Source organism: Triticum dicoccoides, chromosome 6A (assembly GCF_002162155.2).
Source record: "Triticum dicoccoides isolate Atlit2015 ecotype Zavitan chromosome 6A, WEW_v2.0, whole genome shotgun sequence".
In the NCBI taxonomy this organism is placed as follows: domain Eukaryota; kingdom Viridiplantae; phylum Streptophyta; class Magnoliopsida; order Poales; family Poaceae; genus Triticum; species Triticum dicoccoides.
The window spans coordinates 76,824,911-76,837,422 of NC_041390.1; the positions used below are offsets into that span (position 1 = coordinate 76,824,911).

Consider the following 12,512-nt stretch of genomic DNA (forward strand, 5'->3'; position numbering starts at 1 on the left):
CCCGCCCCCTGGCTCCAGCCCGACGGAAGCAAGCGCGACGCCGACGACGACGAACGAGGACCGACGCGCGACCGACCTAGGGTTTCGCGCATTCCCCCGCCCCTCTCCCTCGTCGGCGTCGAGGTACGGCCGCCCCCTCCCGCCCCGGTAGCCCCTCTCGCCGTGTTGCCTCCCGTTCGATTCGCGATCCCGGCGAGGTCGGGCAATCTCGCCGCGCGCCGCGGCGGTAGCTTAGGTTGCTTCGTCGCGCTCGAATTCTTTCCTGCTGTTGCGGGGGTGTTTGGGATGCTTCGGTGGGGTTCGTGGTTCCCGATTCGGTGCGAGACCCAGGGATCATGGAATCGCTCGCTTGTGCTGGAGTTTTTCCCCCCGGAAGCGGGGGATCGGGAACTCGAGATTGGTTTTCGGGGAGCTTGTGCTTCGTGGTAGCTTGCTCTGGTCTCAGTAGTCGATTGCTTAGTCATTACCACCTGGGCGTACTTCCCGGCGACCCAGTCTTGCTGAAATGGAGGGCGAGGTGGGTTGAATGGCATCACGAAGTAGATTCGATTCCCCGCCGTGTTCTATTTTCCTTCAGTATGTACGGGTCTAAGAGTAGCTTCATCCTTGTGATAGAGTCTTGCTGTGAGATTAATGGTTGCTCTTGTTCCTTGAGAATGTGGTATAATAAGGTTGTAGCTTCCTGGTTAAAATTCGGGTGCCTGCATTGGAGCTTGTAGACAGTAGGCTGATGAAATCTTATTTGTTTGGGGTTCAGCTAGTACGATTTTCTGCCATGCTATTCCTGCTCTGCTTTTATTAGGTAGTTATCCTGTAACTGTTGATAATTTCTTTCGTGTATCCAAGGGATGTCAGTTACTCTGTTATGCCGAACTAATATGTGGAATCAATTTTATCAAGTGCAAATTGCATCCCCTTGCTGTATTTCTTTTCTTAAAAAAGACTTAACGTCCAGTTGCTGTTAGCTAGGTTCTTGTTGCTCGGTCCATAAATAGAATTGCGCGCCCATGGCACGAAACCCCTAAGTTTGCTGTCCCATAAGTAAGTAGGTTCTGATCTAGCAGTGTGTGCGCGTCTCTGATTGATGCATACCCTACCTATGATGTGATACATTTTTCGCACCCAATGTACTCTGTAGTGTATTCTGGCAAACTATTATATGTTGATATTTTGAATTCTGAGGGTCGTAACTCACACGAAGAATCGACAGCTTACGCTGATGGAATAATGTGGAGATGGATCTCATCTATTTTTTCCTGAATAATTCATACCATTTTGCACTCATCAAAGTGTCCGATCATCTTTGATTGATGTATATTCTACCTAAGATGTGATACATTTTCCACGCATACTGTACTCTGTACTGTATTGTGGCAAGCTACTATATGTTGATATTATCAATTCTGAGGATTATAACTCACATGAAGAATCGCCAGCTTACGCTGATGAATAATGTGGAGATGGATTTCATCTAAGTTTCTCTGAATACGCATTCCCTTTTGCACTCATTGAAGTGTTTTTAAATCAGAGTGAACGAGTTACGTTCTCGACATAATTTGATATGCATGCAAAGTGTAGTAATATGATGACTGATGAGTCACGAGTTCATGGCTGTTTGCACAATACTTATGTTTCCTTGATTGTTTTGATAGGTCTGCTGAATCTCGAGCAATGGAGCGGTCTTTTCAGTTGAATCCGCATGCCACTCCTTTCGTGCCTGCCTCCAACAAGTCTCTGTTTGCGGAAAGCTTGAAAGGAAAGAAGGACCCCGAGAAGCAAGTAGATGAGACTGAAAAGAATGAGACCGCTGACAAGTCTGCTGGGTATCAACTCCCAGAGTCCCTTTCTTTTGATGACTATGCTGAAAGCCTAGGAAAGATCAACATCTCTACTGAGTCATCATCAAAAGGAGAAGCTGCTGAGGCAAGTCACGCGGGTAATCATCATCTCGCCGTGGTGGAATCTCTCTCGCTGATGTTCCCAGATGTGTCTGCTGACTTCATTCTTGAAGCACTGAAGGCCAATGAATTCGACGCAGTACTCACCATTGATATGCTTTCCGATCTGGTACGCGAAATTCTCGTATCCAGTACACTGATTATTTTTATGGTGTCCTGATGCATTAGATTCTGTGCCTAGTTTTCTGTGCAAGCCTGGTAGCCGAATCAAACACCATGTCTTATTTTATTTTTCTCTAGCCAAAGCACAGCCATTGCCATCTGTAGACAGCATTAGCTGAAACCATTTCTCATTGCTAATGATCTTCCATGCTGAACTCCCTTCGGTGCGAAGCTGATGACAATGTTATGGTGTCCTGATGCATTAGATTCTTTACCTGGTCTTATGTGCAAACCTTGTAGCTGAAGCAACATCATGTTTTTATCCTATAGCAGAACATAGCCATTGCCATCTATAAAGTGTAAACATCATTAGTTGAAACCATTTCTCATTGCTAACGATCGTTCCTTGTCAAACTCTCTGTTTCAGTGCGAAGCTGATGATAATGGCCACTCTGCCGAAGTATCAGAAAAGCCGCAGCACCATGGCCCTTCATCCACATAGGCGGCATGAGAAGTCTCCAGCTACATCTGGTCCAAGCCAACCCTTCTCCACCGTCATCAAGACCCGATGTAGCGGAGTGTTCCATTCGTCGTGCCAAAAGCAACAAGTACTATGTGTTTGGGGTTTTAAATTCCGGGTGGGATAGCTGGTCTGTTTGTTGGAGTCTGCCTCATCGTGATGCCTGGTTGCAAGTTGTACAGCTCTTTTGGCGTAGCCGTTTAGACTCCGGAATTCGACAAACCCTGTGCCGCGGGCTGCGCTTGTTTCATGAACCTATGCATTGCCGTGTTCTCCCGCGTTCCGAGCGGGGAGGGAGACAGATCATTCGCCTTATTTTGGTTGTGTGGTGCGGGTTTACATGGGTGCGAAGATTTCCGATTTCAGTTGGTTGTGCTTTGCAGAAACGGAGGCGCCTTTGCGTGATTTGACTGAATGTCATATTGAGGATTCTAGTGCAAGATTAGTGGCAATTGTCTTCTACTCATATGCCTTGATATGAGTTCGGCTGCTGCAGCTAACCCACAAGTGGTAGCTGTAGCACATTGTTTTCAATACGATGGCCTGAAAAAGATGCTACCTGTTCAAGTTTTGCTTTGTAGTACTCTTCAAAAGGCGAATCGTCTCTGGACACCGTGAGAGGGACTGTTCTCTGCGTCACTCCTCTGTCGAAGCTATTCGCCACTGTGTGCGTGACCCCCCAGCTCCGCCTCGCCCTTCCTCAGATGGGCGCTCTTGGGCTTCGGTTGTTGCTCCCGCAGTGTGTGTGCAAGCTCCTGAGTCTGCAAGGATTGTTGAAGCTCCAAGCGAAGGTTCTGTTGATCGGGGTGTTGCGACATCTGATGATGCTATGCTTGTCTCGTTTCGTGCGGAGCTGCAAAGCTTGGTTGAGTTTGCGCTCCGCCCGCTGCGCAAGCTGGAGGACTCTTTGTGCCTGTGGTTGGCACGTGCGTCCGACCTCTTGGAGCAGGCGGAGGTGTCTGATGGTGAGCGTGGGTTGAGCCCAGCCTCCTTGCAGGGACCTTGCTCCTTAGGCACTTCCGTTCATGGTTTGACGCTACCAAAAGATGGGAGCAAAGGTGTTGATGACATTGGCGACAAGGTTGGATTGGCGCCCTCAAGGTATGTTGCTGACGTGGAGTCTACAGGGCAGCATGCGTCGGTCAAGTCTATGGCCTTGTATGACAAGGTGGCCACCGAGCTTAGCCTTCCTACTTCTGCCTCCAATGAGGTGTGGGGTGTTGCAAAGGGATGCGCATCGGCATTTGAGGGCCAAAACACTTTACACGTCTTCATCGAGCTGGTCAAAAGCCTTTCTGCCGTGCCTGCAATCACCCAAGGGCTGATTCACCTTGTCAATGCAGCGAAGATCAAGAATGTCAACCAACTGGCAGGCGTCGCCTCGGGCGTGGGGACTGCATGTCATGATGTTAGCCATTAGTATGTGCCTTCCTCTCCTGTGCTTATTATTCTGGGAGTAGTCCGCATGTTGTTTCGCGGGATGGCTTTTGTAGCGCGCCATCTGCGGGGTCTTTGTTGGCTTGTCGGGTCTGTGTGTGGGTTTGACCCTTGATGTACCGGTTTTCGCACGGTTTTCCTGTAATTAACCGGGCAACTATCTTCTTCTCTATTAATGAAAAAGGCAAAGCTTTTGCCTCTATTTCAAAAAAACAAAGGCGAATCGTTGCTTTTAGTCTTACAATTCACCTCCTATCGCCTTTGAGTGCGGTGCAGTGCAGTGTAGACTCGGGGGCTATCAAGAATAATCTCAAAAGGCCCTTCTTGCACACAGCATTCAAAACAAAATAAACCACAAAAACTATTTGAAGTTGTAGGTTTCAAGTTCTACTACGTCTGTAGAATATCCATGACAGCAAATTATTTCCGCGAGATATCAAACGTCGTAGACATCTACAGAAAAATTAATCGGTAGGCTTGATAAAAAAAAATAGAGTAGTCGGAACAAAAGCTAGAACTTCAGATAATTTGAAAAAGGAGTGTGTTACAAGTATAATAGGAGCAACTGTCGACAATTTGATCGCCCAAAGACGATCATTTCATGGTTTACCGAAAAACAAAGACAAATCAAATCAGATAGTCCTATTTCTCCATCTTGCCGACTCTGCTTCCACCGAGCCAAGTTCGAAAGGATTGAAGATTGTAGCACATTGTTTTTCATTTTCAGTGCCATGGCTTGAAAATCGACAAATCGGCCTGGTCGGCTGGGACCTCATCTTGAATAGGACATCTGAGGAGGGCCTTCTCGCACAACAGCCAAAACCAAAAATAAAGCGCAAAAGATGAATAGATCCGTGGCCGCAACCTCGCGAGTCGCGAAGCGCACGCACACAGAAACAGAACTACGAGCTCCTCGCCCTCGCCTCCTCACTCCACTCCGATTCCCCCTCCGCCGCCGCCTCCGCTCGATCTCCGGCCTCCGGGGCTCCAGCCCCAAGCTCCCGGCATTCTCCGCGAGGTTCGTTTCTAGGCCTTCCGCTTAATTTCCCCCAAAGCGGGCCGATCGGTGCCGAGCTCCTGCCGCGATTGGGCGCGGTGGCCGCCTCTGTTCCGGTTTCCGCGTGCGTTTGGGGGTAGGAGCTGATCCGTGGGAGGCGCAGCTCCAGAGGTTCTGGGTTTCCCTTGAAATGGACTTCCTAGCCAGCCCACAGTATGCGGGCTCAGAACGAACAGTGAGGTTTTTCCGTCAGTGGGGCAAGGAGGGTCGGTTCCTTGCAGTTTCGTCAGTCTATGAGTCTGAGGCCGGGATTCTCAAGTGCGTTGCGTAGATGAAGTTACCGGCCGCCGGAGATTTGTACTTCTTGTTCACAGTTTTGAGTGGAAGATATACTGAATTTGACTCCTAACAGGATGTCTCTTATTATTGTTTTTCTTCAGGAATTGCTATGGAATGCTTGACTGCGAGTTTCGCCGCAAGGTAGGCCCTGCTGTTGGTTATGCACACATCTTCTTTTCAGATACTGAATTCAAAAGGGAAATTCGACAAAATGTGGCGGTTTCTGTTGTCTCTCTTGAGTTAATTTGACATGATATGTTTGACTTTCTTGACAAGGAATGCGTGTATGGAGTATAAATTCGTATGCCCGAGTAAGCCTGCGTGCGAGAAGCAATGGATTCCTGGAAGGGTTCTCTGCTATTTTACAGCTTACACAAACTCTAGCAGACGCTGCAAGGTTGCCACTGGGGTGTGTCCCGTCAGCCCAGTTGTTGGCAGGCGTTCACGCTGGAGATCTTTCGCAGCAAGTTTGAATTTAGAAAATGGGCCTGCACCATCGAGTTCGACATCGTCTTCATCAGGGCAGGCTAGTGAGCAGCTGACCTCAGCCGAGGTATTAGTCAAACTCCATATTATATCGTTTCACATGTGAAGCTCATCATTCTGAGCACATGTGCCACTTACTCATGAAACCAGCTGTTCTTCTGTGTTTACTAAAGAACTGCAAGTTGGCATACTCTGTCTAAAATGAAATGGGGGCTAGAATTGTCCTCATACCTCTCGAAATGGTTATACATATATTAGTTAATACTACTTGTGAAAAGGGAAAAGCAATCATGCTTGCATATGTGGGTGCTTAAGCTATGTAATGTTGGCCACACGTGATGCTTTCGGATCTGTTAAAAGAGGCAGTGGTGATTTATAAATCTTCTCTCATTATTTTGCAGTTGAAATCTCTTTTGGCTGATAAAGAACGAAGTAAGCTTTTGAGAAAGCTAAGTGAAGCAAACCAGCTGAACCGGTTTCTCAAGAGACAGGTTCTATTACTGAAATCATAAACCATACATCGAATTTACTTGATTGATAGTAAAGTGTGGTGTTGTATGACTGGCCTTCTGAGGAATAGTTCGTTATTCTGTTGAAGAACTGCATATATACATTCATAATTTCTTATTTTCATAATATATATGCCAGGAGCTCTGACCCAAGCTGGTCCTAGGACTCTAACCTGGGTATGTGAGGAGGCTACCACCAAACCACTGACCTGCTCCTTTAGATTCAAAATTAGCCGTCTATCCAGGCTGGATTTGTGAATTGCGATGTAGGTCAGATACGGTGATCTTTTTAACCGGGGAAGGGTCGCATCTAGAACTCTTCTGCTACTTGCATGTTACAATTGTCAGTTCACATGACACTGTCTGCTAACTCAGCAAGAAAATTATCAGTGATCATAAATATTAAAATTCTGAAATGTTATATGTTAGAAGTGGCATAACTGTTTTCCAACTTAAGCTTATCACGGACCAATGAGGTTTTGTGGGAAAAGTATGTTTTGTGTAGACAGCAGCCCGGGATAGAGTTGATATGTAAAAGTCGCATGATACCATTTCTCTTAATAGTGCTAGGTCATTACTAACTAGATCTTATGTTCTACAGTCGCAAATAAAGGATGATGCAATTGTAAAGTTCAGAAGTGAACTTGCTGTTTTGGAACTTGAACTGCAGGTTAGCATTTTCTTTTTCGGATTGTTTAACTGTTATGCATAGTTAATTGGATTGGCTCAAGATGTTGTCCGGTGGTCACGTGTTCCAATTGTTTTGGCCCCCTTTTGTGTCCTGTTTATCAACAAAATACATGTTTGGTCCTTTCTGTGATCATTCAAAAGCAAACTGCACAGTTTTTAAGGTGACTGTTTGGTAAATGGTTTGTTGCTGATCAACCCCCCTTATAATTATGCTGATTTCACTTTGCACAATATTGTAAGCTCTTAGATTTGTCTTCCTCAGTACTGCATGTATATAACTATGTTTTCTTTACTGGTTTTGTTCAATATCGTCTTTTGCTCATGTACGTAACCACCACCTTTGATGTTTGTACTGGAAAACTTTGTGCGTCTTAACTCTTTCTTTATGTCCACAGGCTTTGGTTGGCCTAGCTGAAGAGATTGCTAATTTTGATGTTCCATCAGGGTCGAGGAAGGTAAATGGAAAATATATTCAGTCTCATCTTCTCTCCAGATTAGAAGGTAATTTAGCAGAAAGAGCTACTGTCGGCATGATTGATGCTCTCCATCATTACATTTGTCATTGTTACCTGTTTTGCAAAGACATTTGACAATAGTACGGCAGCTCACTTAACAAACTTTGCCTTGAAGTGGCCCACTGAATTCAAGCCGAATGATGAATGCCTATCCTTGATGCCATATCTCCATAGGATTGAATAGACAGTACTTGAGTTGATTAGTCATGGTCCATGTACAATCCATTGGAAATAAACATTTATTTGCTGTTGATCTGTTGTTAAATTTCTACATATTATAGTGCTACGCTAGGTAGGTCATGGAACTGAGGTTTGGTGTCTTAGGCCGGTGGGATTGTTCCAGTTTGTTAAAGAACTCCCTAGGTATTGACCTGAAATTTGTGGCCTACCCACTGTAAAAAAACATATCTAATTCACTTAAACAAATTGATCCTTTGTTGTATTGATCTGTTTGCTTGTCATAATAAGTCAACTATAAATTCCAGCATACTGGAAGTCACAATTCCGCTAGCATCATTGTTGACTGGCATGGAATACCTAGTGTCCCTAAGCAGGCAATGGTGACTATCCTTTGTCATTTATAACCGTAGTTCTCACTGTCATGTTATGAGTTGTGATATGGATATCTGATATGCAAAGTAGGTAGGTTGACAGTGAGATCCAAGTGCATTTATGGTTATTATAACTGTGATCTGATATTCTGAGTGCTAGCATTTTATGATTTCTCAGATCTAAATTTCGTCATCGATATATTTCTGTCCTCACATTAATAATATTGGAGAAACTTCATGCTTATTGCAGCCTTACAGCAGCTAAATATGCAGAGCAGTCTTTAGTGTGTTCTCACCCCCCTTTGGTGAAGTACAATTGGCATGCCAACAATAACTAAATGTGCTTAGCAGTGCCAACTGCGAACAAATGCTTGTAATATCATTTTTTGTGACATCTAGTTGCATAACAGTATCTAGAGCTGTGTTAAAATAATACCTTGTTTCATACAAGCGTGCAATGCTCTAAGTTAAACTTTGTGCGAAATCGGCTGACTGATAATGCTAGTGTTTGCTTTCCTGCAGCTGTCCATGACAAGGTTATGGTACAGATAAAGGACATTGAGTCTTTAAGACCTCGAGAAGTCGCTGTCCATTGGGTTGGCATGGCTGAGGTAAACAAATGCTTTTTACTGAATGATTATATAGAGTAACTTCTTGCACTGTTATATTTGTCCATTCAGTTTGTAAAATACATTCTTATTCCTCTGCTTTTGTCCTCATTCTCATTTTGCTATGTTCTTACTCACCATGTGTATACAATTCATACCAGAACGTGCAAATTATGGGCTCCTTTGATGGCTGGTCACATGGTGAGGCAATGTCGAGGGAATATTCAGGGGATTATGCGAGATTCTCTGCGACTCTGAGGCTTAGACCTGGGAGGTATGTTTTATCAGTTCTGCGATGCTGCCACGCTCGCTCTGATTCATTAAATAAATCATCTCCATATGTTTGTGTGCATAATAAAGCTACGAAATCAAGTTCTTGGTGGACGGGGAGTGGAAACTGTCATCAGAATACCCGATTACCGGCGAGGGATTGACACAGAACAATAAACTTGCCGTGGAATAGCAGGTTTTTGCTGCCCCTTAGAACTGTATTAGGGCTGTACCAGATTACTACCATGGGTGTCCTGCAGCGAAATCCGTGTTGTATGAAATGCAAAGCCCCATTTGCTTGATTGGGTCTGCATGCTGTCTTTGTAATTTTGCCTCTTAACTGATCTACTGAAGCCACTTAGGAAAGGATCCTTCTTCCATGAATCCATGTGCTAGGAGCTGATCAAACTAGTTTGAAACTGTTACTGCATGTAAAATACTCTTCAAGTAATAAAATCCCACCCCTTCTATCATTATTCAAACAATGTACCGTGAGTATACAAAGTTACAAAGTGAATCTGCAGAATTTTGAAAGCTCTACCTGACTCCGACGCACGTCAAGGAAGTGACAAAGCCTCCTCATCAGTAACAGCTGTATGGTTAAGGCATGCTTTAGTAAGGCTAATCTGAGCTACCACAGGAGCTCCTATGGTTATCGGCTACCTCCTGCACCATTAGCCTGACAACAGGAGACACCGCTCCGGCTCCGGCAGCCACAGCAGCGGACGCCGGCAGGCCCGGGGCAACATCAAGGCACTCCTGGAAATCGGCATCGCAGGACAGGACCACCCACTCATGGTCGTCGTCGAGGTACTTGATGTCGAAGGCGCCGGCATCTAGGCCCAGCCTCTTGGCCACCTCCTCCTTTACTGCTGCTACGCCGGCGGAGCATGGCACCCTGAACCTGATGATGTCCCCTCTGTAGTTCGCCTTGATGGTCACCAGCTCCCCCTCCGCGCCATTGCTGCGCCACAGCCAAGACTTGCGCATTGTGGTTTTGGTGAGAGGTGGAGGATCTTGGCTTGAGCCTTGGGAGGAGGTGTCTTCTCCTAGAGCACTTGACAGCCATGGCAGATGAGGGGCTGGAGCTCGGCGAGAGGTGGAAGAAGAAGCAGCAGTCGGCTTCGGTGAGCAATCCACCGATTCGATGGCCCTGATCTTGCCGAGTGCACGGTTCACCTTGCTGATCTTCCGGAATGGCCATCTTGATATGCCGTGCTGCCTGCAGATGCGCTTCATTGTCGTCGGGCACACTGTAGAACAAGAGTTTCAGACTCTCAGTTGCCTCATCATGCAGTAAATATTTCGGTTTTTCGATATGGGTAGCGGCTTATACGAATGCAAACCAAGTACCAGATTTTCGACATGTTTCAATGAACTTGGTTGGGAGTCAATTCATTGTGGTGTTCATCTTGGTTAATCTGTGTCGAGAATGTTCTTACCGCCGAGGCTCCTCGCAGCATCTTTCAGGCTCCCTGAGAAGTATCCTTGCAGCTCCTTGAGGCTGACAGGTCTTCCGGCCTTCCTTCCGATCTTCTTCTTCTTCGTCTCCGGTGGTGGTCCGCGATCCTCGGCTCCACTTTGGTCCGCGCCATGGACGCCTCCTGCTTGATCACCGTCCTCCTCGTCTGAATCATTGGTATCATAGTCCCCACGATCGTTCAGTTCATGGGCTGTGTCAGCATCGGCAAGAACGTTCTCCAAGGACAAATCTTGCAGGTCGCTCGTCGCCTCCAGGTGATCGCCGGAGCATTCCTTCCTGATCGTCGCTGCGACGGCGTCCACCATGGCCTTCTGCTCCCCGGCGCTCCTGCAGTCCGGCGGGAGGAAGAACTCCAGCACCACGCATTCCTCCCCTACCTGGCCGTCGTCGCCGACGTCCATGGCGGACTGCGGCAGACGCAGCGGCACGGCGAGGCACCCGGCCAGGCCGTGCATGCGGGCGTAGTGGGCGAGCGGGTAGGCGTCCTTGGACCGCCTGGCGACGTCGGCGCAGAAACGTGGCCCGCGCACCGCCGCCGCCTCGCCCACGAGCCCCTGGCCGCGCCGCAGGTGGTGCTCGGCGCAGGCGTCGCGGAAGCCGCCGTAGTGCGCGCCCAGGTGGAATGGGGCGCCGGCCGTCGTCAGGGAGAAATGCTGGCCGTCGTCGTCGACGTCCGTGCTGGTGCACTGCTTGCACCTGACCCAGGCCTGCGCCAGCGGCAGCTCGTGGGCTTGGCGGACGGCGGCCAGCAGCCCCGACACCTCCGACATGGCCGCCTGAGTCGCCTCTGAGTTGCATATCTGCACATCACATGTTCATAATCAAGAGGTGGCTTCGGAAGTTGCGACTGGTAGATGAACACGAATGGATTATATAACAAGACAAAATTTTGTTTCCAAAGTGCATGTGATTACGCCTCTCTATTGAGTTTGATGCACCAATCAATCAAAAGACTAAGATGTAGAGAAAATGTGTACGAACCCATGGTTCGCAAGTCGCGGCACGCACCTCGGTCGGTGGCACGGGGTGGCAGATCTCCGAGCCTCTCAACGACACTGCCTGCATGCATAGAATGGCAGAAAATGTTAATCGTAGAAGCTTTTAGGATTCATGGCGGCTACCTAGCCAAACATTTCATGGCGGCTGTTTATGCACAAGGAGTAGTAGTAGTTTTTACGGTGGAGCGAGAATGCAAGGAGGAAGCTAGAGGAGAGACGGACGGATGTCTGACCTGGAGGGCCTTGCAGAGCCTGTGGGCCTCGGCGGCGAAGCGGGCGGCGGGGGCGGCGGTGAAGACGAGCTCGAGGACGGCGAGGCAGCGGCGGGGGTCGGCGGGGTCGAGGATGGGGAGGGCGAGGCTGGCCTGGATGTCGTAGATGAGCGCGTAGCTCATGCGCGCGTACTCGCCGGTGCCGTAGAACTGCACGTTGGGCGTCCACTCGGGCGCCCGCGCCTCGAACACCCGCCCCGGCAGCCCGCGCTCCTCCCACGCCGCGCGCTCGCCCTGCCCGCCGCCGCCCACGGCGAACACGTGCGTCAGCGACACCGTCCGGTACTGGAGCAGCCGCCGGCACCTGGAGGGGAGCACGAAGGGCTGCCCGCGGGTCGCCAGCACGCGGCGGCGCTCCCCGTCCCGCGCCGGCGCCCAGACCTGCACCAGCGCGCCGCCTTCGCCGCCGTCGCCGCCGCCGCTGCTCGACTCCTTGTACAGCCGCAGGGCCCGCGCGATCCGATCCTTCACCGCGCCCCCGCCGTCGGCCTCGCCGAACCCCCCTCCCCGGCCGCCGCTCTCATCACTATCGCCGCCGTCGCTTAGCTGGAGGCTGAAGCCGCCAAGAACTTGCTCCATGTCGGCCTCCACCTCCATCACCATGCCCACCACAAACCACAAACCAGCTACCCAGAAAGACCAAGACAAAAGATCTGCGATCAATGTCGAGCCGCAGCTTCGCAGATCCTAGGTTTAAGCCGCGGGTCAGCGTCGGCTTCTTGTAGGTAGTTTTATCGGTGGAGGAGTCGCGGTGACGGCCCGCGATTGGTCGCCGGC

General features: G+C 48.8%; 3 protein-coding genes across 4 annotated transcripts; 2 read left to right on the top strand and 1 right to left on the bottom strand.

Annotated features, from left to right (window-relative positions):
* Positions 1 to 6: 6 nt before the first annotated feature.
* LOC119315083 lies at positions 7 to 2,895 on the top strand. The gene is made up of 3 exons (XM_037589754.1): positions 7 to 123; positions 1,653 to 2,067; positions 2,488 to 2,895. The coding sequence occupies exons 2-3, from the start codon at positions 1,672 to 1,674 to the stop codon at positions 2,560 to 2,562; spliced, it is 471 nt and encodes a 156-aa protein (XP_037445651.1). The 5' UTR covers positions 7 to 123; positions 1,653 to 1,671; the 3' UTR covers positions 2,563 to 2,895.
* Positions 2,896 to 4,873: 1,978 nt separating this feature from the next.
* Positions 4,874 to 9,458, top strand: LOC119315085 (protein PTST, chloroplastic-like). Its single transcript, XM_037589757.1, has 9 exons — positions 4,874 to 5,035; positions 5,455 to 5,494; positions 5,630 to 5,906; positions 6,241 to 6,330; positions 6,950 to 7,018; positions 7,434 to 7,539; positions 8,627 to 8,715; positions 8,874 to 8,986; positions 9,073 to 9,458. Exons 2-9 carry the CDS (start codon positions 5,463 to 5,465, stop codon positions 9,173 to 9,175), a joined length of 879 nt encoding a protein of 292 aa, XP_037445654.1. The 5' UTR covers positions 4,874 to 5,035; positions 5,455 to 5,462; the 3' UTR covers positions 9,176 to 9,458.
* Positions 9,431 to 12,505, bottom strand: LOC119315084 (protein NLP3-like). Of its 2 annotated transcripts, none has more exons than XM_037589756.1 (4): positions 11,697 to 12,505; positions 11,474 to 11,524; positions 10,425 to 11,265; positions 9,431 to 10,235 (listed from the first exon to the last, which is right to left on the bottom strand). In XM_037589756.1, exons 1-4 carry the CDS (start codon positions 12,336 to 12,338, stop codon positions 9,604 to 9,606), a joined length of 2,166 nt encoding a protein of 721 aa, XP_037445653.1. In that variant the 5' UTR covers positions 12,339 to 12,505; the 3' UTR covers positions 9,431 to 9,603. The 2 variants fall into 2 exon arrangements, with proteins under 2 accessions (XP_037445653.1, XP_037445652.1); XM_037589755.1 differs by having other exon boundaries at positions 11,447 to 11,524.
* Positions 12,506 to 12,512: the final 7 nt, after the last annotated feature.